Below are 26,540 nucleotides of genomic sequence, written 5' to 3' on the forward strand. Positions count from 1 at the left end.
GATAGTCTCTGATTGGCTATCACAGTGATCAGTCACTGTACAGCCCAGTCCCCTTGTTTTTTTTCGTTCTCTATGAATGGAGAAGAGAGATATATTGTCCCTCTCTAACTCCTGGCATAGAGAGAAAAAAAAAAAGTTTGTAAAAAAATAAAATGATTAAAAAATAAAATAAAAAAAAAAACTAGATCAAGGTTTGATTTAGTTCAGTGTCAGGGTTATTGTTCGCGTCAAGGTCAGGATTTAATAAAAAAAAAAAAAAAAAAAGACAAAAAATGCGCACTATTGTTTCTGGGCTGTACTCCGGGTACAAACAAATAACATACACAAATATGGTATGGCTGCGATCGTCAAGAGCTGGAGAATTAATTTTGGGTTGTTCTTTGGTGGTAGGTTATGGTAATAACAAGAAACACACAGCTAAATAAAAATAATATTTTTTTTACTATTTTGGGCCAGTTTTCTTTTGATAAAGAAAAAAAAAAAAAAAAAAAAAAAATCAGGAGATACCCATTACCATTTACCACCAAATGAAAGCCCAATTTGTCCTGAAAAAAAAAATGCGGTATAATCCACCCGGATGTACAAAGTAGTTGTGATGATATGTATGGTTTTACTAATACATGTCAACGTGGTAAAATTCTGCCTAGGCATTTAGATTTGTTCTACCCTTAGGCATGAAGGGGTTAAATCTATGCAGAAGACTCCAATGGAGCAGAACAGGGGGAGGAAATAAAACAGAAATTTAGTCAGGTGTGAACAAGCCCACCATTTTCTAAGTCTCACCAAAAGCTCCTATAGCTTTATTGTAAGCTTTAGACAGGCGTTAATGAGCTTTAGTATGGGCGTTAGGCTGGCTTTTAGAAAGCCTTAAAATGCTCTCCAAAGGTCCCATGTGCAGTTTTGAAGCGTTTTATGAGCCTTCGACAAATGTTAAAACCACACCACAAACTAAGGGCTTGCTCACATTTTTTATTATTATACAGGATTTATGGCGCCAACAGTTTGCTCAGCGCTTTACAGCATAACGGGAGACAATACAGCAACAATACAGTTCAATACAAGAGGGATAGGAGGGCCCTGATCCTTGGAGCTTACAATCTAAAAGGGAGGGGTTGGTGGTACAAAAAGGTAGTAACCGTGGGGGATGGACTGGTAGGAGGAATAGAAGATTCCATTATTAGCTGAGGGCAGGATAGGCTTCCCTGAAGAGACAGGTTGCCAGAGATGGCCTAAAAGTGGGCAGAGTAGGCGATAGTCTGACAGATTGGGGTAGAGAGTTCCAGAGGATAGGGGAAGCTCTGGAGACTACCATGGGAGGAGGAGACAAGGGAGCTAGAGAGCAGGAGGTCGTGGGAGGAGCGGAGAGTACGGTTTGGGTGATAGTTGGAGACAAGATTGGCGACGTAATTGGGGGCGGAGTTATAAATGGTTTTATATGTTGTTAAGGTTTTGAATGTTATTTGTTTGCCAATCCTGCCACTGGCTTCCCATTGCCCAAGAGGGGTGGAGGACACTGAATGTAGGCCAGTGGAGGGATTGGCAGAGAGAGATGGAGGCCAGTGGAGGGATTGGCAGAGAGATGGAGGCCAGTGGAGGGATTGGCAGAGAGGGATGGAGGCCAGTGGAGGGATTGGCAGAGAGGGGTGATAGACTGAAGAGGGGATAGCCTTCGATGAGGTCGGCCAATGAGGAGGGAGTTACAATAGTCAAGGCGACAAATAGATCAGGGGGTGAATAAGTTGCTTAGTCGTTTCTGAGGTTAGGAACGGGCGTATCTTGGAGATGTTGCGAATTTCTAACTCTTAAACGCCCCTATTGCATTCGTATGGACGGTAGACACACGTTGATGAGCTTTAGTATGAGTGTTTTACAAGCATTAAAAACGCTCCCCAAACGCCCTATGCACGGTTTTGAGGTGCTTTATAATCATTTTACAAGTGTTAAAAATGCCCCACAAAGGACTATAATAAACTCTAATGGTATTAACGTGCTGCAACCGCACTGCAAACACCTCCCAGGGTGTTTGCGGAGCGTCACCATAGATCTGAATGGGAGGTGTTCAAAGGCTTCAAACTCCTCCTGACTGGACAGGAGGCTTCAATTTTGAAGCAAAGCAATGCGAACACTTCATGTTTTGATAATGTGAACAGCACTGTGTGCTGCCCATAGTATCATTTCCATAGGCATTTGAGGAGCGTTAAAAACACCCCACCTGCTTTCAAAGCCAGTGTGAACTAGGCCTAAATAAACTGTAATGTTATAAACGCCCCGCAACCGCATCGCAAATGCCCCACAAATGCCTGCCAGTGTGTTTGAGGAGCATCACCATAGACGTGAATGGGAGGCGTTGGAAGGCTTTAAATTCCAACTGACTCGAGATGAAGCTTTTATTTTGAAGTGAAGTGTCACTAACCGTTCATGTCTTGATAATGTGAACAGCACTGTGTGCCCCACATAGTAACGTTTGCATAGGTGTTTGAGGCGCTTTAATTGCTTCCCAACCGCCCTATAGCAGAAATACTGCTAAAGTGTGGCACGGGTGCGCAAAATCACCTATATATACACACACACGTGATTTTGAATTTCCAGGAAGGGGGAGCGCGCGCGCGCGCTCTACCCGCGCCGCCATTCTTGGCCATCAATCACCGGGTGCTGGCCAGCGATTACTCACCGGCGCCTGAAGATTTCCGGGGATCTCCAACGGGGAGGAGAACTGTTTTGTTTACGAACAGTTCTCCCCGAGAGCTCGGGCACACTGCACAGCACAGCCATCTAAAGCAGTGTGATTATAGTAAATCACATTGACACCGCCCCCTAATAAAAACACTCCTAGCACACAGTTAACCCTTTGATCACTGCTCATGTTAACTCCTTCCTGCCCAGTACTTTTTTTAATTTAAGCATGGATTACTGTATTGGTGTCACTGGGGAGATCTGTGACACCAAGTCAGTTCCTCCCCAGTGTCAGAATGTCTGCGCAGTGCCGCTACAAGTTGCTGATCGCTGCCATTACTAGTAAGAGAAAAACAAAATTCCAGTATATATACCGCCATTTGTAAATGTTATAACTGTCACGTAAACCAATAAATTTACACGTATTGGGATTATTTTTTTTTTTTGCAAAGACATGGAGCAGAATACATTTTGGTGTAAATTTGATTAAAATTTCTTTTACTGGACATGTTTAATAGCAAAAAGTCAAAAATATAGGTTTCTCTAAATTTTTTCTCTAAATTTTTTGTTTATAGCGCAAAAAATACAAAAAAAAAAAAAAAAAAAAAAAAAAAAACACACACAGGCGATCAAATACCACTGAAAGAAAGCTCAATTTGTGGTAAAAAAAAAAAAGGACGTAAATTTCATATGGGTGCAGCGTTGCATGACCACGCAATTGTCCGTGAAAGTAATGCAGCGCTGTAATGCAAAAAATGGCCTGGTCAGGAAGGGGGGGTAAATCCTCAGGAGGGCAAGTGGTTAAAAACGCCCCTCAAACTCCCGCTTTCAATGCCAGTGAAAACTAGGCCCGTCTCCAACTGGGGAAGTTTGTAATCCATAAACCAGTGGTGGTCAACTTTCTAGATATGGGGGCCATCACCAAACGGGCCACACATAATTCAGTGAATATTCAGTGTGAGAGACAGCAGACTCACAACAGGATATAGTCAAATACTGTGGGCATGATAGAAGAGACAGCCCATAGATGGTGGACATAATACAGGAGATGGTCAGACTGGGAACATGCTGTAGGAGACTACCAGAGACTGATAATGTTCTAGGAGATGGAGGCTGGGGACATGCTTCAGGATATGGCCATCTGGAGACATGTTACATGAGACCGCTAGAAATCACCACTATGAAAGGGCAGTGGCAAAACACTTCATCTGAGGGCATCACAAGAAGTGTCAAAGAGCCACATGAGGCCCCTGGACTCCAGGTTGGGCACCAGGGCCCAAGACTTTAGAACCCCCATTGTACCTACCTTCAATTTTGTTGGCCAAATGTATTTGGCCCCTGACTATTACACAGACCTACCATATATAGCCAAATGTATGTGGTCACCCGTACAAATGAATGAGTTCAGGTGTTGCCACCGAGTTTGGGGAAGGCTCCTTTAGGTTTCAGCATGGTTGTGCCCCTGTACACAAAGCAAATTCCAAAAAACACACAAATTTGAGGAGTTTGGCGTGGAGAACCTCCAATGTCTGGCACAGATCCCTGACTTGAACCCTACTAAAAACCTTTGGGATGAATTGAAACACCTTCTTTTGGCTGAATGGGCCACATAAAAAGGTCAGAGCCACTCCAAAATCTTGTGGAAAGCCTTACTAAAAAAAAAAAAAGTGGCTAGCAATAAAAAAAAGTGTGACTGACTTCATATTAATGCTCATGGCTTTGGGATAGGAAAAACCTCAAATGTGGTGGTGAATATGCTCACACTTTTGGTCATATAGTGTTCCATTCTAGCTATGCCATTCCCCAGTCTCCGCATACTACCGAATTTGGTCCATGACAAACTAGCGGTCCTGTGAACGGTCAATGGTGAGCAACCTTCTGTAGCGTTTGGTAACAAGGGAAAGACCATGTAGAAACCAGTAAGTGGTCTCTTAACGATTCATTTTCCAGCAGATTTGAAGCCAGTGACAGGACAACTAGTCCAGGCCTAGATCCAGCCACTATGGGAGAGGTCGTTATGAAGGAGTATAGAGTCGTGACCTTCAAGAAACACAGAAAAATCCTTTATGAATATATATTGGATTCTATTTCTGAGCCATCTTGGTGAGTTCAGCTATCTGTGGATCTTGTCAAGTCAGCAAATAATGTATTCTCCTTAAAAGGCTGGGTCCTAAGATGTAGAGGTATGTCACTTGCATAAAATGATATGTGGAACAGAATACACGCTGTTAATAGTTATAAATTCAAGGAAGTTTAGTAGACAAAATAACAATAATGAAAATAATTAAAGCAACTAAGTGCGAACATTTGTGTTTTCTCTCATTTGTAATTACAGCCACACAAGACATCCTGAAAAAAGCACAGTAAGAGGTAATTTTATGGAGAATAGGAATCAGATAAGAAGATATTCTGGGCCAGTTTTAACAATCATAAATCTAACGCTTATCTGTGATAAAGCAGAGGACTGACGCAGCCATATATTTAACTCTGCATCCAGAGAAATTCCCTCCGTGATATATGATGGAGATGAGAGATCTTATATCCAGGAACAGTGGTTAGGAGTCGTGAATAGCCTCTCAGTCTGCACTGCGTCATCTATTATGTTCTCTAATTGAACTGTCTTCACGTTCTTATCTTAAACTTTCAATTTTAACTTAAGAATTGTAAACCGCCTAGAAGACGGACGCAACATGCTGAGGTGAGGCTTTAAAAGCAGACCTGTTCATTGTCCATTCAGTACTTCCAGGTAGGAAAAAGCATGTGGTTCGCTCCACGTGACAGTGCCGGGTCAATTATCAATATCACACAGGGAGTCCTGGGTAACCACAACTTGGGCAACGCGTAGCTTAACCAGATGCCGAACGCAGGTAGCCGAATGACGGCTGCACTGCGGCTGGCCAGTTCTGGGAGGCTGTCATATGAGGTCTTCCCAGAACGTGCTCTCCGGGGGCGCGCACCCGGCGATCTCTGTGTCCTACGGACACAGCTGATCACGTGATGTGGTAAAAGAACAGTCACGGCAGCCGTTTACCACGTGATCAGCCGTGTCCAATGACACGCTGATCACCAGGAAATGCAATTGCCAGTTCTCGGCTGCACTTTCCTCACGTTGTCAGAGCGTGAGGACATTACTGCCTAGAATCAGCAGTTGTCAGATCAGGGATCGGCACTGATGATCAGTGCCCTGATTGGTGCCCAGCAGTGCCACCCAGCAGTGCTGCCTCATCAACGGCCATCAGTGAAGGAGAAAAATTACCGGTTTGCAAAATTTTATAATCGAAACAAAGAAACTTTTCTTCTAATTTTTTGCTCTGTTTATAGCGCAAAAAAAAAAAAAAAACAAACAGTGGAGTAAATACCACCAAAAGAAAGCTCTATTTGTGAGAGAAAAAAAAAATTCATAGGAGTAAAATGTTGCATGACTGTGCAATTGTCAAAGTGCGACAGCGCTGAAAACTGAAAATTGGCCTGGTAAGGAAGGGGGTTATAAGTGCCCGATAGATAAGTGATTAAGCACTTGACCTCAGGAAGGTTTTATCCCCTCCATGACCAGGTCGTTTTTTTCTTAATTAGCACTGTGCTAATTGTAATTGCGCAGTCATGCAACACAATACTAAAAAAAAAAAAAACCAATAGTAATCAAATCACCAAAAGAAAGCTCTATTTGTGTGGAAAAAAGTAATTTTATTTATTATATAAAAATTATAAAAATGAATATTGTGAAAAAAAAACCAAAAAGCAATATTTTCTATGTTATAAAACATATCAAATAAAAAAAAATGAGGTCTTCATAAATTGCGGCCAAAATGTATTTTGCTACATGTCTTTGGTTAAAAAAACACCCCAACAAGTGTATATAATACTGAACCCCTTCCCAGCCAGTGTCATTAGTACAGGGTAAACATCAAGGGGAAAATCAAGGGGTTAACTGTGTGCCGAACAATGTGTCTAATGTGTGCTGCTTTACAAAACAGATGTAGTTGGTTTCTCTCCCTGATTTTCAGGGAGAAGAAACAATCAGATCACTGTTCCGTGTGTTGGTAAACACAGAACACTGTGCTGTGATTGGCCACAGTCGATCAGCAGGTATTCAGCCAAAATCATTGACTGAAACCTGCTGACAAATTCGTACTGTGTCATAGCATGGGTTGGCAGGGAAGCACATGCACAGACTCAGAAGCAGGTGGGAGAGGTACAGGTACGTCGCCTAGCCTGCAGCTGCCGACTGCTTGCAGTAAATCTGTTAGCAGGTGGCAAGTGGTTAAGCAGGATTTCTTTTCCTCCCAGTAGCTGAACGAAAAAGCAGGGGAGCAAAAAAAGGTAAATAGGTGGTGCTGCGGAGGGTTAATTTAAGAGGATGGACTTCTTGGAAGACATCACCCAACGCCCTTGTTGTGCAACTTTCAACATCTCATTCACCCCATGTCCTCCTCCATCCCATGTCCTCGTCCTACTCCTCCTCCAGTCTCACCTTCCCCATCCCATGTCCTCCTGCAGTCTCATCTTCCCCATCCCAGGTCCTCTTCACCATCCCATGTCCTCCTCCTCTAATCCCATCTCCTCCTCCACCAGTCTCATCTTCCCCATCCCAGGTCCTCTCCAAATCCCATCTCCTCCACCATCTCATGTACTCCTCCTCTAATCCCATCTCCTCCTCCTTCAGTCTCATCTTCCCCATCCCATGTCCTCCTCCAGCCTCATCTTCCCCATCCCATGTCCTCCTCCAGCCTCATCTTCCCCATCCCATGTCCTCCTCCAGCCTCATCTTCCCCATCCCATGTCCTCCTCCAGCCTCATCTTCCCCATCCCATGTCCTCCTCCAGCCTCATCTTCCCCATCCCATGTCCTCCTCCAGCCTCATCTTCCCCATCCCATGTCCTCCTCCAGCCTCATCTTCCCCATCCCATGTCCTCCTCCAGCCTCATCTTCCCCATCCCATGTCCTCCTCCAGCCTCATCTTCCCCATCCCATGTCCTCCTCCAGCCTCATCTTCCCCATCCCATGTCCTCCTCCAGCCTCATCTTCCCCATCCCAGGTCCTCTCCTCCATCCCATGTCCTCCTCCTCTAATCCCATCTCCTCCTCCTCCAGTCCCATCTCCAAAATATGGAATTTAATCTCCAAATACAGAAAGGCTTTGTCACAGGAAGAGCTGTGAAAATATGGAATAGACTCCCTCAAGAGCTGGTTGTGGCCAGCTCCGTAGATTGATTTAAAAAAAGGCAGAGATTTCTTCCTAAATGCACATAACATAACAAGATACTAACATTTATAGGTAAAGTTGATCCAGGGAATATCAGATTGCCTCTCGGGGGATCAGGAAGGAATTTATTTTCCCTGCTGGAGCAAACTGGATCATGCTTTGCTGTTTTTTTTTTTTATTATTTCTCCTTCCTTTGGATCAACTGTGGGTTTAGGATTGTGTATATAGGACTGTATACCCCACCCCCCTTTATTGGTCTAGTTCGGGTGTCGGCAACCCGCGGCTCCAGAGCCGCATGCGGCTCTTTTTCATCTTTGCTGCGGCTCCGGAGCACACTGCCCACCAGGTGACAGGCAATAGGGTTTCAGTGGTCGGCAAGCTGCGGATCGCAAGCCACATGCGGCTCTTCTGTGTGCCGGGCGCCCGCTCCCCTCCCTCCTCTCGGGCGGCCGCCTCAAAAGTCAGGACTCTTTTAATCCGGCCCGCGGAGCGTGGAACATTAGCTGTCAGGATGTAGGCGGGGCAGCCAGGATGTAGGCGGGGCAGCGTGACGAACTCCTCTCACAGTCCGCCCTGAAGACCGGAACACAGCGCGGGAACACAGCGAGAGGAACGCGCGGAGCAAAGGTAAGTGAATTGAGACAATATGGGGAATTTAATTACTATAGGGGGGATAAATTACTATAGGGGGGATGAATTACTATATGGGGGATGAATTACTATGGGGGATGAATTACTATGGAGGATGAATAACTATATGGGGGATGAATTACTATATGGGGGATGAATTACTATATGGGGGATGAATTACTATATGGGGGATGAATTACTATATGGGGGATGAATTACTATATGGGGGATGAATTACTATATGGGGGATGAATTACTATAGGGGGGATGAATTACTATATGGGGGATGAATTACTATATGGGGGATGAAGCTAACTGCACGATCCTGTATATAGCATTAAGGTAAGAAACAATATATGCAGTGTCGGATTTGTTTTAAATGTTGCAATGGTTTTGTGGCTCCCAGTCTTTTTTTTCCCTTCGGAAACGGGTCCAAGTGGCTCTTTATGTCTTAAAAGTTGCAGACCCCTGGTCTAGTTGAAAAAAGACAGTACATCTAGTATAACTAAATATCATGTGTGGCTGAGCTGCCATCCAAGACAGAGAGGACCAGAAGAGTTGGTAGCCGCTGCTATCTCCTGCCCACAATCCAGAAGTGGTACGGAAAGATACAGCTTTATAATACCTAGGATTAACAATCTAGAATGAACCTGATGTGCAGTTAATTGAGCAGAAATGCCCAGCAAAGCTGTGTTTGCAGAGCTCTTCACAATGTCTGTGACCACTTAAGTGGTTAATGTAAACAAATCAATTAGTGAATGTGGAGTCAGATGCTGCTGGATCAGCTGCTGAGATGAATGCATGTGTCAGCAGTAAACATGGTGACATTCCTTGTCCAAACACAACACCTATTGAACTGTCTCTGATTACACATGCGGTCAGGAGAGCCTTGGCTCTTGTGAGCTTAATGGAGTAATCAACACCTATTAGGGTAGAGGAGTATTAGCAGAGTACACACATGGAGGGGAGAGGAGAGTCACATACTCTAGACCAGCTTTTCCAAGACAAAAAGGTACCCTTGAATTAGCTTTCCTGTCTCAAGGAACCCAAGCTAAAATTTACTATATCTACAACTCCAAATACATTAGTGTGATCATCAGTGGGAAGGATGTGCCTTACAACTTGTAGTCATTGGGAAATTTACCCTTACAGACAGCTTAAAAAAAACTTCTCTGAGAACAGAGATTTCTCATTGCTCACGGAATCCCTAGCAATCTTAGGAAGAACCCTAGAGTTCCATGGAACCCTGATGAAGAAACCCTGCTCTAGGTTCCCTGGGGGGGGGGCAGCCTTTGATGCTCCCCACGTGGCCTCAAACCCCAGCAGCTAGTAGTCCATATTTTCCTTGCCTAAGTGTTCATTCAGATGTGACCAGCAAGTGACCTAATTTAAATAAGAGTTTCTAGACTTTGGCTCTGGCAATGTATGGAAAGCCTGAGGACACCTCACCTTGCTGTGCATAGGGTCTCATGCTAAGGAGGAGGTCATAGAAGGTGCTCTCTGTAGCATCTACTAGAACTGCTGCATGGCACTACGGTGCTCACACTGCCAGAACTATGCCCTGTATTATAGTACCTTCTCTGCTGGAATCAGAAATCAATATATGTATTACACCGAGTTCTAGATAAATGGTTTAGTTTTTTTTCAACATTTCCTTAATTTCTTTTTTATCCATTCCCTTTCTTTGATCTCCAAACAGTGGTCTCCAAACTGCAGCCCTTTGCTTGCTTTTACCCATCCCTTGGGCCATTATTCCTCCCCACTGGCCCCCGGCGTTGGGGCACTATTCCGCCCACTCGGGCCCCCCGGCGTTGGGGCACTATTCCGCCCACTCGGGCCCCCCGGCGTTGGGGCACTATTCCGCCCACTCGGGCCCCCCGGCGTTGGGGCACTATTCCGCCCACTCGGGCCCCCCGGCGTTGGGGCACTATTCCGCCCACTCGGGCCCCCCGGCGTTGGGGCACTATTCCGCCCACTCGGGCCCCCCGGCGTTGGGGCACTATTCCGCCCACTCGGGCCCCCCGGCGTTGGGGCACTATTCCGCCCACTCGGGCCCCCCGGCGTTGGGGCACTATTCCGCCCACTGGGGCCCCCCGGCGTTGGGGCACTATTCCGCCCACTGGGGCCCCCCGGCGTTGGGGCACTATTCCGCCCACTGGGGCCCCCCGGCGTTGGGGCACTATTCCGCCCACTGGGGCCCCCCGGCGTTGGGGCACTATTCCGCCCACTGGGGCCCCCCGGCGTTGGGGCACTATTCCGCCCACTGGGGCCCCCCCGGCATTGGGGCACTATTCCGCCCACTGGGGCCCCCCCGGCATTGGGGCACTATTCCGCCCACTGGGGCCCCCCCGGCATTGGGGCACTATTCCGCCCACTGGGGCCCCCCCGGCATTGGGGCACTATTCCGCCCACTGGGGCCCCCCCGGCATTGGGGCACTATTCCGCCCACTGGGGCCCCCCGGCATTGGGGCACTATTCCGCCCACTGGGGCCCCCCGGCATTGGGGCACTATTCCGCCCACTGGGGCCCCCCGGCATTGGGGCACTATTCCGCCCACTGGGGCCCCCCGGCATTGGGGCACTATTCCGCCCACTGGGGCCCCCCGGCATTGGGGCACTATTCCGCCCACTGGGGCCCCCCGGCATTGGGGCACTATTCCGCCCACTGGGGCCCCCCGGCATTGGGGCACTATTCCGCCCACTGGCCCTTTGTTTGGAAAGTCTGGAGACCCCGATCCATAATATGCATTGTTGCTGTGGGGAATATCAAGTGCAGGCAGTACTAATCTGTTAAGGGGCGGTATTAGCACTGATCTCTAGCAGTCGCCTGTAATATATCCTCTGTGGACTTACTACAGAAGATGGTAGAGACAATCTTCAACTATGTCTCTTGCATGTCCGCAGGATATGAGTCTTCTCTACAATTACATGTAATGAATAGTATGTGTGGCCTTTCAGTGGTTAGTAGATGCATTTGAAGCCCCTATATTCAGTCAACCACCACTGGTCTTGATTATGGTTGGCAAAGCTATAGCCTTGGGCTAGAGAGTCATCTCTGGAAGTTTATCTGGCCTTGATTCTGAAATAAATCCAGTACATGGCCTGACTGCAAATCAGAATTGCCGATTGTGCAGAAAAAAACAAAAAACTAACTCTGTGCTCCCTGACTAACCTTTACCAGAACTAAAGCTGGCCATATTGGAGTCAAATCTTGACAGATTCATGAGGGACTGGCTGAGATTCGAACACTGTATGGGCCGATCAATCGACTTGGGTACAAGCAGCTTGTCGGATATTTCATGCAATTACTGCCAGCATCTTTACCTGCTAGCATAAATCCCTGTGTTCTCCCTGCAAGCACGGCTCCCCCGCCAGGAGAACACAATAGCTCCTCAGGAGGGATCCGCCCCATCAACAATGACCCGTGGGTGCACGAAAGAAAATTGCACCATCTATTGCTGGCTTAAAGTGGTTGTAAATTCTTACATATACCCAGTGAAGTGACTGGGCTCAGATGATACACAGATGAAACAAATCCTCCTACATAAGTTGTACCTGTGTATCCGCAGTCTTCTCTTCTCTACATCCTCCTACATAAGTTGTACCTGTGTATCCGCAGTCTTCTCTTCTCTACATCCTCCTACATAAGTTGTACCTGTGTATTCGCAGTCTTCTCTTCTCTACATATGTTCAAAGCCCAGAATTTATAAAGCTGGTCTAACAAAAGGGGGTGGAGAGCTTAAATGACATTGCAGAGCTCTGAAGAGGGCCCTAAGAGTTGATGGGAGGGAAGAGACACCCCCCCCCCCCCTCCACACAGGAATGGAGCTGAGGCTGTCAATCTGCTGGGAGGTCCCTCCCCTGTCACCTTTTAATCGCAGTGTCAGGGAAAATTGTCAGATGTAATTCATGCTGATAGCAGGGGAACAAAGCAGCAGATAGAAATGACACTTCGTGCTCTGGATTGAGATAAGTACACACTATAGCGGGATATGTTTGTTCAGATTTCATGACTGAGGTTTACAACCACTTAAAGTCTAGAAAGTGCCCTGCACAGAACCCAGTCCCTGAAAGTCACTTCTAGACACACCCTGCAAGATCTAGTCTAGTGTGCACGCGGTACTGCCAAAGTCAGGCTACAATCCTCCATTAGATGGCAATAAAACCTGAACATTGGGACTTGTGTGCTTCAATGGACAGGTAGAAAGAAAGGTGTTATTGCTTTCCATGTCCCAGATCATTCTTCCTCCTCATCTGACAATGTTGTCGCTGTGATAAGAAGTTAGTGAAAAACTCCCCTCCAAAGCACAACACTAAGGATGTGTCACTGGGACAAAAAAGTGAGGGGAGATCTTTCAAATGGGGACTTAAACAATAATACCCTTGTGCCATTCTAACCAATACATACTCTATTAAAAATGCAAAGAAGAAAAAAAAAAAACACAAAAAACACATCTTTCCCAACGCTAATAACTAACCATATGAGCCCTTGCTTCCTTACACCTCCTACACTTAAACCCATTATCAGTCCCTGAAAGCTTAAAGCATATCTGTGGTTAAAATATAAAATCAAATTAATATCCACATTGCATTTCAGTTATTTTTAACCTACTCCTATTACTCTCAACAGCCTTAAAGTGTTACTTCTCCCCGGACCCCGCGTTCACTATATCCGCTCTCCCCGGACCCCGCGTTCACTATATCCGCTCTCCCCGGACCCCGCGTTCACTATATCCGCTCTCCCCGGACCCCGCGTTCACTATATCCGCTCTCCCCGGACCCCGCGTTCACTATATCCGCTCTCCCCGGACCCCGCGTTCACTATATCCGCTCTCCCCGGACCCCGCATTCACTTTATCCGCTCTCCCTGGACCCCGCATTCACTTTATCCGGTCTCCCCGGACCCTGCATTCACTATATCCGCTCTCCTGGACCCTGCATTCACTATATCCGCTCTCCCTGGACCCTGCATTCACTATATCCGCTCTCCCTGGACCCTGCATTCACTATATCTGGTCTCCCACAGTACACAACATGGAAGTGCATATATTCTAGTCAATACAAATTGCTATATATTGCTGATTAAAAATTTGTAACTTCTATCAGTGTCCAGCAAAGCACGGATTACAGCTTATAGGAGTTCTCCCCCGATTGTCCTATGAGTCTGCATGACTGCGCTGACTGGCCCTGTGCCGATTACATGCACCCTTCCAGGAAAAGAAAAAAAAAAAAAAAAAACTCAGCCAAGGAGGAGGAAGAGTCCTCAGATAGCAGAGACAGTAGCAGGAGCCCATTGGCTCCTGTTAACCCCAGCCAGTAAGCCAATGAAGAGATAAGGGGGTGCGGGGCGAGCCGCGGCTCTATGTGTCCTTATGGACGCATAGAGCAGTATATTCTGTCCTTCTCTCTGCTCCCGACTGCGGAGACAAGTTTGGTGTGGAGAAAGTGGTGGAGCTTTAGCTGCAGGAGAGGTGCAAGGGCCACACAGGCCAGATTTGGCCCGCGGGCCTTGTGTTAGATGTATTTGTATACATCATACACGTCAATCTAGCATCCATTAAGGGGTACATACAGTAAGCAACAACAATTAGACCCCATTATACCAACCAAAGCAAATTTAAATCTCAGTCTAATGTAAAAACATTCCACATACAATTACACCACCAACCTCAACTGTTGGCACATGATAGGATGAATCCATGGATACATGATGCAAGCTACAAATTAAAATTATCCTAGATTGTAAGCTCCAAGGAGCAGGGCCCTCGAACCCCTCGTGTATTGAATTGTATTGTTACTGTATTGTCTCCCATTATAATGTACAGCGCTGAGCAAACTGTTGGCGCCATATAAATACTGTATAATAATAATAATATTTCTTTAACCTCCTCGGCGGTATGATTCTTTCCGATTTTTGGTGCTGAAAGCGGTACCTTTTTTTGCATGGAAATATGTAGTTTTTTATTGTAGGCCTGTAATTTTTAGGAATAACTCACTGAAATCTGTCCGAACAAGAGTCTAGTAAACATCCCGGGGATGATAAAATTTGAAACACGAAATCATAAATTATAATTTAATAAATAATCAAAAAATATTCTAATCATAAATTTAATTCAATAATATAATCAAACCAAAAACACTGAAATTTGAAATACACAGGCAAATTTTGCAACTTTGCTCAGCGATGAGCAAAGTCGCAAAATCGTTTTCAGTGTCCGATGAGGAATTTCCCCCACAAATCATTATCACTCAATTCTGCAAGTGGTTCTGATTTACTATCGCTGTTCTCTAGCCGGTCTAAAACCGCTTTTGACCTAAAGGGACGCTTTTTGGAAGCCATGGACGTTTCTCAGTTTCCAGGCAGAAAGAACAGTCAAAATGCAGGCAGGGCGCCGGACAAAGCACTCGGGACAAAATGTATGTGAAATGGTTTGATACAGGAATGTTTTACTATGTGATTTTTAAAAAAATGAAATTTTTTAAAAATTTCAAATTTGCTGCCGGTTCTGGCGCCCGTATGTCCCGACGTCACAGGGACCGGAACACGGAAGCCGGATGCCAGCATCGGCCGGAGGAGATGGCCGGGGACGCTGCAGGGGACGCATCGTGGGAGTGAAGGACAAGGTAAGTGCTGCAGGGAATCCCTGTGCAACGCCGCATGGTAAGCCCGAGTGTAGCTCGGGGTTGCCGCTCTTGGTACTCAAATTTTACCCCGAGCTACACTCGGGAATACCGCTAGGGAGGTTAAAGCCTAGTACACACAATCAGAAAACTGTACGAAAAATCTGAAAAGTTAGTAAACAGTTTTTGTCTGAAATTATTCGAAGAGACAAGCACGAAAATTTCTCGTACAATACCAGATCATACGATTTTCATTTAATTAGTACAGTTTTCGTCTGAAAACACAATACAAAACATTACATCACTTTCAAATTTTTATTCTGTTGTACAAGAAATTTTATAACTTTAGTAACTATTTTCGATACAAAAAAAACGACAATCATTTGTCCGATATTGTCACCTTGTGTACGGGGCTTTAGAAAGGTGGTTACATTGATAGAGAGTTCCATCACAGTCATGGAAACAATGTGGGTAGGACTTGATTGCAATCTTTTTAAACTCCATTGCGGTTACAAATAAAATTACTTTAAAATGCATGCATTAACAAAAAGCCAAAAAAAGGCTCAATACGTGCTAGCCATCTATCTAAATATCCAAATCTTATGAATCCATCAGACACCAAGAAAATCAAAGAAGAGAATCAGGGAGGATTCGTAATGCAATTAACGGCCATTGAAAAGCCATTTGACTTCCAGGGACGAGCCAGACAAGTCTGATTACAGGTTGCATACTCATTTTCTATTGCCATTTGCAGTGATGAAAGGGAGTTGCTGAACTAAATGTAATTTCCTGTAATGTGTCAAACGAACACACAATATAAGTAATTGGCAGACACTCAGTTTGTCTGCTTTGAGAAGACTGGTGTAATAGCGCAGGAGTTAGCAAGCCTAAGGTTCCTAATGCAATAAAACATATCAATAGAGTGAAATGACTAACCACATAGATTTAAGCTGTAATTATCCATAAGTGCAAAAAAAAAAAAAAAAAGTTGCAATATATAAAAATGAAAAAAAAAAAAAAAAAAAAAAGTATTACATTGTATCTATCAATCTATCTATATAACACCCACACACCTCAACAAAATGTAAAGGAACTCTTTGAAAAACACATCGGATATCAATGGAGAAAAATATGCTGGATATCTATACTGATATGGACTGGGTAATGCGCTAAGTACGTAAAGATGCCCCATCGTTTGATTTGCGGGATGTCTTTGATGGAAATGAAAATCAACCTACAGAGGACTAAATTCAAAGTGAAAATGATGCAGCAGGCTAGTCCATTTTGCTGAAACTTCATTGCAGCAACTCAAAAAATGGTCCTCAGAAGTTTGTACGGCCCCCACGTGCTTGTATGCATGCCAATGTCGGGGCATGCTCCTAATGAGATGATGGAAGGTGTCCTGGGGTATTTCTTCCCAAATCTGGACCAGGGCATCACTGATCTGGACAGTCTGAGGTGCAACCTGGCGGTGTTGGATGGACCGAAACATGATATCCCAGAGGTGTTCTATTGGATTTAGGACAGGAGAGCGTGGGGGCCATTCAATGGCATCAATTCCTTCATACCCCAGGAAATGCCTGTATACTCTTGCCACATGAGGCAGGGCATTGTCATGCTCCAGGACCTACTTCACCAGCGTAGGGTCTGACAATGGTTCCAAGGATTTCATCCCGATACTGAATGTCAGTCAGGGTTCCATTGTCTAGTCTTTAGAGGTCTGTGTGTACCTCCATGGATATGCCTCCCTAGACCATCACTGATCCACCAACAGAACGGTCATGATGAACGATGTTACAGGCAGCAGAACGTTCAACGGCTTCTCCAGACCCTTTCAAGTCTGTCACATGTGCTCAGGGTGAACCTGCTCTCATCTGTGAAAAGCACAGGGTGCCAGTGGTGGACCCGCCAATTCTGGTATTCAATGGTGCAGGGCAGTGAGCACAGGGTTCACTAGAGGACATCGGGCCCTCAGGCCACCCTCATGAGGTCTGTTTGATTGTTTGGTCAGAGACATTCACACCAGTGGCCTGCTGGAGGTCATTTTGTAGGGCTCTGGCAGTGCTCATCCTGTTCCTCCTCTCACAAAGGAGCAGATACCGGTCCTGCTGATGGGTTAAGGACCTTCTACGTCCCTGTCCAGCTCTCCTAGAGTAACTGCCTGTCTCCTGGAATCTTCTCCATGAGCTTGAGACTGTGCTGAGGGACACAGCAAAACTTCTGGCAATGGCATGTATTGATGTGCCTTCCTGGAGGAGTTTGACTGCCTGTGCAACCTCTGTAGGGTCCAGGTATCACCTCATGCTACCAGTAAAGGCACTGACCCTAGCCAAATGCAAAACTAGTGAAAAAGTCAGAAAAGAGGAGTTGGGGGGGAAAAAAATGTCAGTGGTCTCCACCTGTAAAACCATTCCGGTTTTGGGGGTCGTCTCATTGTTGCCCATCTAGTGCACCTGTTAATTTCATAATGACCAGACCAATATCCCAAGAGTTTAATTGAAATGATGCTATACTCTCAAAGAAAAATTAAAGGAACACTTTTTGATCAGTGTGCTTGTATACATTATATACACACACACACTATATTTCCAAACGAATTTCCACGCACATGAACTTTAATGGCCTCCCAGTCTTAGTCCGTAGGGTTCAATATTGAGTTGGCCCCGCCCTTTGCAGCTATAACAGCTTCAACTCTTCTGGGAAAGCCGTCCACAAGGTTTAGGAGGGTGTCTATGGGAAGGCTGGACCATTCTTTCAGAAGCACATTTGTGAGGTCAGGCACTGATGTCAAATGAGAAGACCTGACTCACAAAAGGTGTTCTGTTGGGTTGAGGTCAGGACTCTGTGCAGGCCAGTCAAGTTCCTCCACCCTAAACTCGCTCCTCCATGTCTTTATGGACCTTGCCTTGTGCACTGGTGCGCAGTCATGTTGGAACAGGAAGGGGCCATCCCAAACTGTTCCCACAAAGTTGCGTGAATGAAATTGTCCAAAATGTCTTGGTATGCTGATGCCTTAAGAGTTCCCTTCAATGGAACTAGGGGGCCAAGCCCAACCCCCGAAAAACAACCCCACACCATAATCCCCCCTCCATCAAACTTTACACTTGGCACAATGCAGTCAGGAAAGTACAGTTCTCCTGGCAACCGCCAAACCTAGACACATCCATTGGATTGCCAGACAGAAAAGCGTGATTCATCATTCCAGAGAACACATCTCCACTGCTCTAGAGTCCAGTGGCGGCGTGCTTTACACCATGGCATCTGGCACTTTGCATTGCACTTGCTGATGTAAGGCTTGGATGCAGCTTCTCGGCCATGGAGACCCATTCCATGGAGCTCTCTACGCACTGTTGTGCTAATCTGAAGGCCACACCAAGTTTGGAGATCTTTAGCTATTGACTCTGCAGACAGTTGGTGAGTTCTGTGCACTGTGTGCTTCAGCATGCGCTGACCCCGCTCTGTAATTTTACGTGGCCTACCACTTGGCGGTTGAGTTGCTGTTCCCAGTTGCTTCCACTTTGTTATAATACCACTAACAGTTTACTGTGGAATATTTAGTAGCCAGGAAATGTCACGGATGGACTTATTGCACAGGTGGCCACCTATCACTGGACCACGCTTGGAGTCACTGAGCTCCTGAGAGCGACCCATTCTTTCCCCAATGTTTGTAGAAGCCGTCTGCATGCCTAGGTGATGATTGTATACACCTGTGTCCATGGAGGGGATTGGAACACCTGAATCTAATGATTTGGAGGGGTGCCCTAATGCTTTTAACAATGTAGTGTATTTACACACACATACATACTACACTTGTAAAATATATGGAGCAATTTTGTACACTGCAAGGATAGAAGTGATTTGGTGAGGGATAATAGGTATCTCTATGAAAAAAAAAAAAGTCTGGCATGTTTACCTTTTCAAAAACAAAAATGTGATATAGAAGACCTAAAGCTTCAGGCCCACAGATGCAGTGCCTTTTTTTGCATCACAAAAACATGGACAGTAGATTATATGGGTTCCAGTTGCATAGTTCACACCAAAACACATCAAAAACACACCAGTATGCATAAAAATGCATTACAGCAACAAAAAAAAAAAACAAAACCACACAAAACTTTGGAAAGTAAAGAAAAAGGAGAAAAAAAAAAAAAAAAGAATAAAAATGCATAAAATAATTGACCAGGATGCAGCAAAAACGCACATGCAGAAGAGCATCCGGAACACATCCAGGCTACGTTTCTGTGGTATGAACTGGCCCTCATTCCAGGCCCCCTTCCCTATTATATCAGATATTACCCACCTTTCCCTTCTCCAGCCAATTCCCCAAATTAAATGCCCCATTGACTTGCATGTATCGGGGGTCACTTGACGCGTCCCCACTCATTTTCAGGACAGCAGAATGGGAGGAATCTTCTTCAGATGCCTGTGACACCGCCTGTAGATGCAGACACTTCCCATTGGTTGTCCATAGGTTTGTCCATTGGTTGCACACATGGTCCTGAAGAATCCAGTAATGGCACCATATCAATGGAGGCATTAAGACTGGTTGGTGGTGGGCCTTGACCAGCGTTTCTCAATCTTTTTCTATTCAAGGCACACTTTAGTACTTTACATTTCAGAAGGGAGTGCCTCGAGATTTTTTGCATAATTTTAACCAATAGTTTTACATATTGCAGCAGCATCCACACACACAAGACACCCAAGGATAGAGGCAATTTATTCTTTTAAAGCAAAATGCATACAATTGTACACACTGGTACTGACTAGTATGCCAGCATTTCTTCCCAATGTTCTCTCCCTCATGAAGCCAACGTGACCCCAGTGCTGACAGCGAGGGGCAGGGGGTCAGACACAGATGCTGTGCAGGTGCTCCATGTCCTCCTTATTAATCAATCACGGATGACAGCGCTTGTTAGAAAGCTGGCGGCTAACCTGTACAAAGCCCAAAGTTGTAATGGTTGCAGAATGAAAACCTGTAGCTTTGTGTAACAAAAAAAGTAGCATTCATCTACCTATTGGTTTGTACACAATTTTTAGGCATCTTGAGAAGGTACCCTGGAAGAACCCAGAAGGCACCCCGGTTGAAAAAGGCTGGCCTAGATAGCAGCAGTAGATTGCCGGTCCTGTTCCTGAAGAGGCACAGGATACTGGGACATGGTCATCTAAAGCCCACTGTGCTCCCCCCCCCCATCCTCCCCTCCCCAAGATGTATGAGCATTATGTGCCAGCACTAATCTGCATCCTGCTACCCCCCCCCCCCCCCCCAAGCATAAAGTCTCCCTCCTCCTCATACAAATCCACCTCCCTGCTGAAATTCCTCCTAGCACAAATCTTTAGCTCCCCATTCCCCTACACAGCTTAAATCCTCTCCCCACCCCCACCCCACCGCCAAAAAAAAAAAAAAAAATCCCCATTCTAGCACAAATTATCCCCCCTCACCAAATTCCTCTACCCCCCCCCCCCCCCCATCATTTATAAAAATAAACAAAAAACAAATCCCCATTCTAGCACAAATTATCCCCCCCTCACCGAATTCCTCTATCCATACCCCCCCCCCCCCCAATCATTTATAAAAAAAAAAAAATCCCCATTCTAGCACAAATTCTCCCCCCTCACCAAATTCCTCTAACCCCCAGCTGTGCTCTGTGTCTCAATGGACACGCAGAGCAGGGCTCAGGGTGCCCCAAAAGCAAGGGGACACTCAGCGGATGGTGGAGGAGAAGCTGGGAGCACTTATGGGGGACCTAAGAGGTGGATTGGGACTGCACTGAGCAGGTAAGTATAACATGTTATGTTAAGTAAAAAACAAAAACCCACCACATTCACGAATCACTTTAGGCTCCCTTGACACTTCTACCTGCCATCCTAATTTGTGTGGCAAATCACTTAACAAATGCGCAATGCGTGTTAGGGGTGACATTATCCACCCCAAACGCAATGCGATTCTGTTGGGATGTCGTGCAGCAATCATGGCAAACTATGCCTTTACAAACTGCATGAAGCTGGTCACCTGAAGTCAAGTGTCAAGTGAATGGGCTGGCCCTATGCGACACGCAAAATCACGTGGGAATCGCTCAACCAAAAACGGCTAGCAAGAATGCTTGTTCCTGCCATGCAGAAGTGTGAATTCAACCTCAAAGTTAAATTTTTTTGGGTAGGCTGGAAGTGGACAAGCGACACGTAAAAACGTAAACTTGCAAGCTCTGAATCAGCAGTACGCCAGTTATACGGTAGCTGAACAGAATGACAAGTATTGCGATTTTACCTGCGTTTCAGTTTGCCTGGAATACCTTTTTAACATCCCGCCCTGAAAAGTGCGATTCGGTGCCAAAACGACAGGGAGTGCCCAGATACAGACCATCCAAAAGGCGATTAGCAGTTGGCGTGCCGTTTACCAGAGCCAGAGGGAAAGCCAAGGCAATTCACATACACAGGAGATCATCCCATGCGTGACACTTTATGCAGCCAACACTAATAACAGAACATTTTTCTGCACAAATGTGATTATCTATCTGCAGACTCAATTTATGCTTCAGATTGTAAGAGGCAAAACAAGCAATTTAACAAACAAAGCATCTTCTGTATTCTCCCTTGCAAATCCCCCCCCCCCCCACCCCAAAAAAACATAAAAAAAAAAAAAAAAAAAAAAAAAGAACAGAAGATCTCTGCATTGGAAGGAAAAAGTATATGGTGGGTGTACAGTGCCCTCTGCTGACTGGTTGGAATAACACAGAGGGGGAAGAGGACCATTTCCACCTAGCAACAATCCGTCATCTGTTTACCGAGACGCACCAGTCATCTCCCCATAGGAAGCTCATGGCAGACGCTGCACATCATGCCCTCTGCAATCGCTGACATCAAGCAGTAATTGGATTTAGTGCAGTCCGCAATATGTATATAGACAGAATTCCAGCAGGGAAAAGGACAAAGAATGCTACAGTAGGAGGTCTGCAGGATGCAGCAGAAATATAACAAGTGGAGAAAGGTTTCCTATCCTGAACATCCCAAGCTGGCCTCCAAAAGTAGAGATGCAGCTAGAAAGGAAAATTTTTTTTCTAAACCCGTCCCCATCTGTATTTACTATAGCAGACCTCATTGACCTTGATGGAGAATAATGGCCGCCCTGGAGGCAGCACTGAGCTGGGTGTGGGTCCAGCCATTATTCTCCAAGACTGGGCTTGGATCATGGATGTGATGGCAGTCACTTTGGGTGGGGGGCCCATGGAACACAGCCCCCTTTGGAGAGGTGGGGATACCCCTGTCTCAGCTCCCCATAATGTGTAAGTCACCCTGTGCCTGTTAAGGGTACAGGGTGAAATGTTCTAATATTGGTGTGGGGGTTGTTCATTTTTCTCTGCCATGCGGTTGCATCCCATTGTTCAAGCAAACTATTATGGGATGTAAAACGAGCGCTCGGGTGCCATTAATTTTCCATGGCACCTAAAAGCTTCTTGCCCAAAATGGAGCTGGAGATTCTTTTGGGAGACAACCTTCACACAATGCGGTTTGCCACAACAGCAGCACACTATTTATTGCGTGACAATATCGCACTGCATTAGGGAACATTGAAAATGAATGTCACCCGAACACGCATGCTGCCTTCTGCCAGAATTGCAGTGCGATTTGGAATGCTGCTTCCCATTCTGCCCACTTCTCTGCCCCACCAACTCTCTACATGTTCCGATTTTGTTCTCTGCTGCACCCAATCTCTGAATCCTCCCATCTTGTTCTCAACCCACTTTTCTTTGCTGCACCCAGTCTCTGCCTCCTGCCATTCTGTTATCTGCCCACTCCTCTTATGCTGCACCCATTCTCTGCAGCCTCCTATCGTGTTCTCCGCCCACTTCTCTCTGCCGCCTCCACTCCTGTTCTCCACTGCCTCCTATCGTGTTCTCCGCTCACTTCTCTCTGCCGCCTCCACTCCTGTTCTCCACTGCCTCCTATCATGTTCTCCGCCCACTTCTCTCCGCCGCCTCCTCTATACTACACCCTCCCATCCTGTTATCTGCCCACTCCTTCTATGCTGCACCCATTCTCTGCAGCCTCCTATCGTGTTCTCCGCCAACTTCTCTCCACCACCTCCTCTATGCTGCACCCTCCCATCCTGTTTACTGCCCACTTCACTCTGCTGAACCCATTCTCTGCAGCCTCCTATCGTGTTCTCCGCCAACTTCTCTCCACCACCTCCTCTATGCTGCACCCTCCCATCCTGTTTTCTGCCCACTTCACTCTGCTGAACCCATTCTCTGTAGCCTCCTCTCGTGTTCTCAGTCCACTTCTCTGCGCTGCCTCCTCTATGCTGCACCCTCCCATTCTGTATTCTGCCCACTTCTCTCCGCTGCCTCCTCTATGCTGCACCCTCCCATCCTGTTTTCTGCCCACTTCACTCTGCTGAACCCATTTTCTGCAGCCTCCTCTCGTGTTCTCCGCCCACTTCTCTCTGCAGCCTCTCGTGTTCTCCGCCCACTTCTCTATGCCGCACCCTCCCATCCTGTATTCTGCCCACTTCTCTCTGCTGAACCCATTCTCTGCAGCCTCCTCTCGTGTTCAGTCCACTTCTCTGCGCTGCCTCCTCTATGCTGCACCCTCCCATTCTGTATTCTGCCCACTTCTCTCCGCTGCCTCCTCTATGCTGCACCCTCCCATCCTGTTTTCTGCCCACTTCACTCTGCTGAACCCATTCTCTGCAGCCTCCTCTCGTGTTCTCCGGCCACTTCTCTCCACCACCTCCTCCCCTCCTGTTTTCTGCCCACTTCTCTCTGCTAAACCCATCCTTAGCATCTTCCAATCCCCTTCTCTGCCTCTTGATACAATACTACAGCAGACCTTCTAAAATATACTAAAGCCTCCATTGCAAGAGGAATTCAGTACAGCAGCTATCTCCTGCTTTCCTAGATTGTGATTAACCTGTATATACAGGTCTGAGAGTAGGGAACAAGAAGTGGCTGTTAGGATCCCAAGGTTGAGCAAACTTTTTAAAGGCGAATTGTGACCAAAGAACCTAGTTCTGCACTCCTGCAACCCCCAGAGTCATCTGATGTCACACAGTGGGTCCAGGCTCTGAAGGGATCCCAACAATATTGTTGGGATCCACCCCGAAGCCTGAGCGAAACATGGCTAAGCCTCTCGGAGCACCACTGAGAGCCCCGAGCCAGCCGCTCCTGACCCCTTCACAGCCCGGCACTTCAGTGAGCACTGGAGGGGCAGAGCAGAGAGCCGGTGACTGACAATCACCGCTCTCTGCTTACTGAAGGCTGAGATCAATGATCTGAGGTCTTTGGTTCCTCAGTTCTGGGTGTAGAGGCGGTGGGGGAACAGATGCAGCATTGGATGCATCCACATAGGCAAGTATGAATGTTTATTTTTGTAGAAACTCGCATTGCTCTTTTAAAAAGGCACAGGGATCAGTTCAGTGGCTTTTTGCAAACAGTGGTGTGCTTCTATTTTCACAAACCTTAGTTCCAGCAAGCTCAACATGCCTGTTCTGCAGTCCACAGAGCACTATCGGAACATACCCAGGTTTTTCAATGGGATTCACCTGGCGACATAATTGTAGCCAGAGGCAGGTGTATTCCTGGGGTGGAAGAGAGGCCCTGGAATGTATATGTAAAAAGTCTGGGTGCTGTATACACCCCGGACAAGACATCTCCTGGCTCTCCGAGACATCATGCTACAAAAAATCCACAGAGCACCATCTCCCTTCTGCTGCAAGCAGATGCAACATGTGCACCGAATAAAAGAACTACAGACCTGTTTTGGTTAACAAGAGATTGTCCAGATGTCGGTCTCCCACTCCGAGAATGTATGTGATGACGCAGTATCCCGCTGAAAGGAAGAATACCGTGTAATGAGACAATGACTGACTATTAACAAGGCAGAGAAATTACAGGGTCGGCATTTCCAGAAGACAAAACAATCCCTGATCAGTACAATGTCATCTTCTCTCCTGTTCTACTTAACACAAGAATTCCCACATCACCTTTTCTTTAACTACTTTCCACCCAGGCCAGTTCTGGCATCGCTCTCCTACATGTAAAGATCATTTGCTAAAAAATTACTCAGCACCCCTGAAAACATTAAATATATATAATAAACACTTTGAGACTACGTGGAGGGGACATGTACACTGATCATCAGGGCATGGATGATCAGTGTGCCCTGATGATCAGTGTGGCCCCAGAAGTGCCACCTGTCAGTGTCCATCAGTCAGTGCTCATCAGTGCCACGTGCCAGTGCCCATCAGTGCCACATATATCAGTGCCACATATCAGTGCATACCAGTGCACATCAATGCCACATAACAGTGCCCATCTGAGCTGCCTTTCAGTGCCACTTATCAATGCCAACCAGTGCCGCCTAACAGTGCCACCTAACAGTGCCATATATCAGTGTCATGTATCAGTGCTGCCTTTCAGTGCCCATCAGTGATGCCTGTCAATGCCCATCAGTGATGCCTGTCAATGCCTCATCAGTGATGCCTGTCAATGCCTCATCAGTGATGCCTGTCAATGCCTCATCAGTGCCCATCAGTGTAGCCTATCAGTGTCCATCAGTGCCACCTATCAGTGCAGCCTATCAGTGCCCATCACTGCAGCCTCATTAGCGCACATCAGTGAAGGAAAAAAATCACTTATTTACAAAATTGTATAACAAAAACTAAGAAAAAAAAAAACTTTTCAAAATTTTCAGTGGTTTTTGGTTTAAGAAAAAATAAAAATCCCAGGAGGTGATTAAATACCACCAAAAAAAAGCTGTCTCAAAAAAAAAAAAAAAAAATAATGTTAAAAAATTTCATATGGGTACAGTGTTGTATGACCGCGCAATTGTCATTCAAAGTGTGACAGCGCTGAAAGCTGGAAATTGGCCTGGGCAGGAAGGGGGTATAAGTGCCCGGGGGGCAGGAAGGGGGTAGAAGGGGCAGGAAGGGGGTAGAAGTGCCCGGGGGGCAGGAAGGGGGTAGAAGGGGCAGGAAGGGGGTAGAAGGGGCAGGAAGGGGGTAGAAGTGCCCGGGGGGCAGGAAGGGGGTAGAAGTGCCCGGGGGGCAGGAAGGGGGTAGAAGTGCCCGGGGGGCAGGAAGGGGGTAGAAGTGCCCGGGGGGCAGGAAGGGGGTAGAAGTGCCCGGGGGGCAGGAAGGGGGTAGAAGTGCCCTGTAGGCGAGGGGTTAACTGTTTGACATCCCTCACCAACCGCTTCTACCCGGCTTCTTCCGAGTGCTAGGATGCATCAGTTTCCATTGTCTGGCATGGAATGACGTCACTCCTCTTGTGCAGCTCAGTGAACATTCTAAAGACAGCGGGCAGGCAGGCACTTTATTTTACTGCAGAAGACACTGCATGTCTCATCTGCAAATAAAAGCCTAACTACTCTCAGTAGGGACTTTAGTTCCACTTTAAAGGAACTGGTCTCTTTGCATGC

The 26,540-nt window shown here is 46.4% G+C and overlaps 1 protein-coding gene across 1 annotated transcript in view; it reads right to left on the reverse strand.

Moving 5' to 3' along the window:
* LOC149467201 (phosphatidylinositol 3-kinase catalytic subunit type 3-like) overlaps positions 1-26,540 on the reverse strand; it is a gene marked incomplete at its 5' end in the record, with an annotated part of 189,300 nt that overhangs the window by 130,462 nt on the left and 32,298 nt on the right. Inside the window, one exon of the mRNA XM_089672075.1 lies at positions 24,876-24,950. Coding sequence (XP_089528201.1) covers positions 24,876-24,950 — 75 coding nt within the window. The remainder of the gene's footprint in view (positions 1-24,875; positions 24,951-26,540) is intronic.

Source organism: Staurois parvus, unplaced genomic scaffold (assembly GCF_062004578.1).
Source record: "Staurois parvus isolate SC_StPar_1 unplaced genomic scaffold, SC_StPar_1.0 ptg000119l, whole genome shotgun sequence".
NCBI classification, from domain to species: Eukaryota; Metazoa; Chordata; class Amphibia; order Anura; family Ranidae; genus Staurois; species Staurois parvus.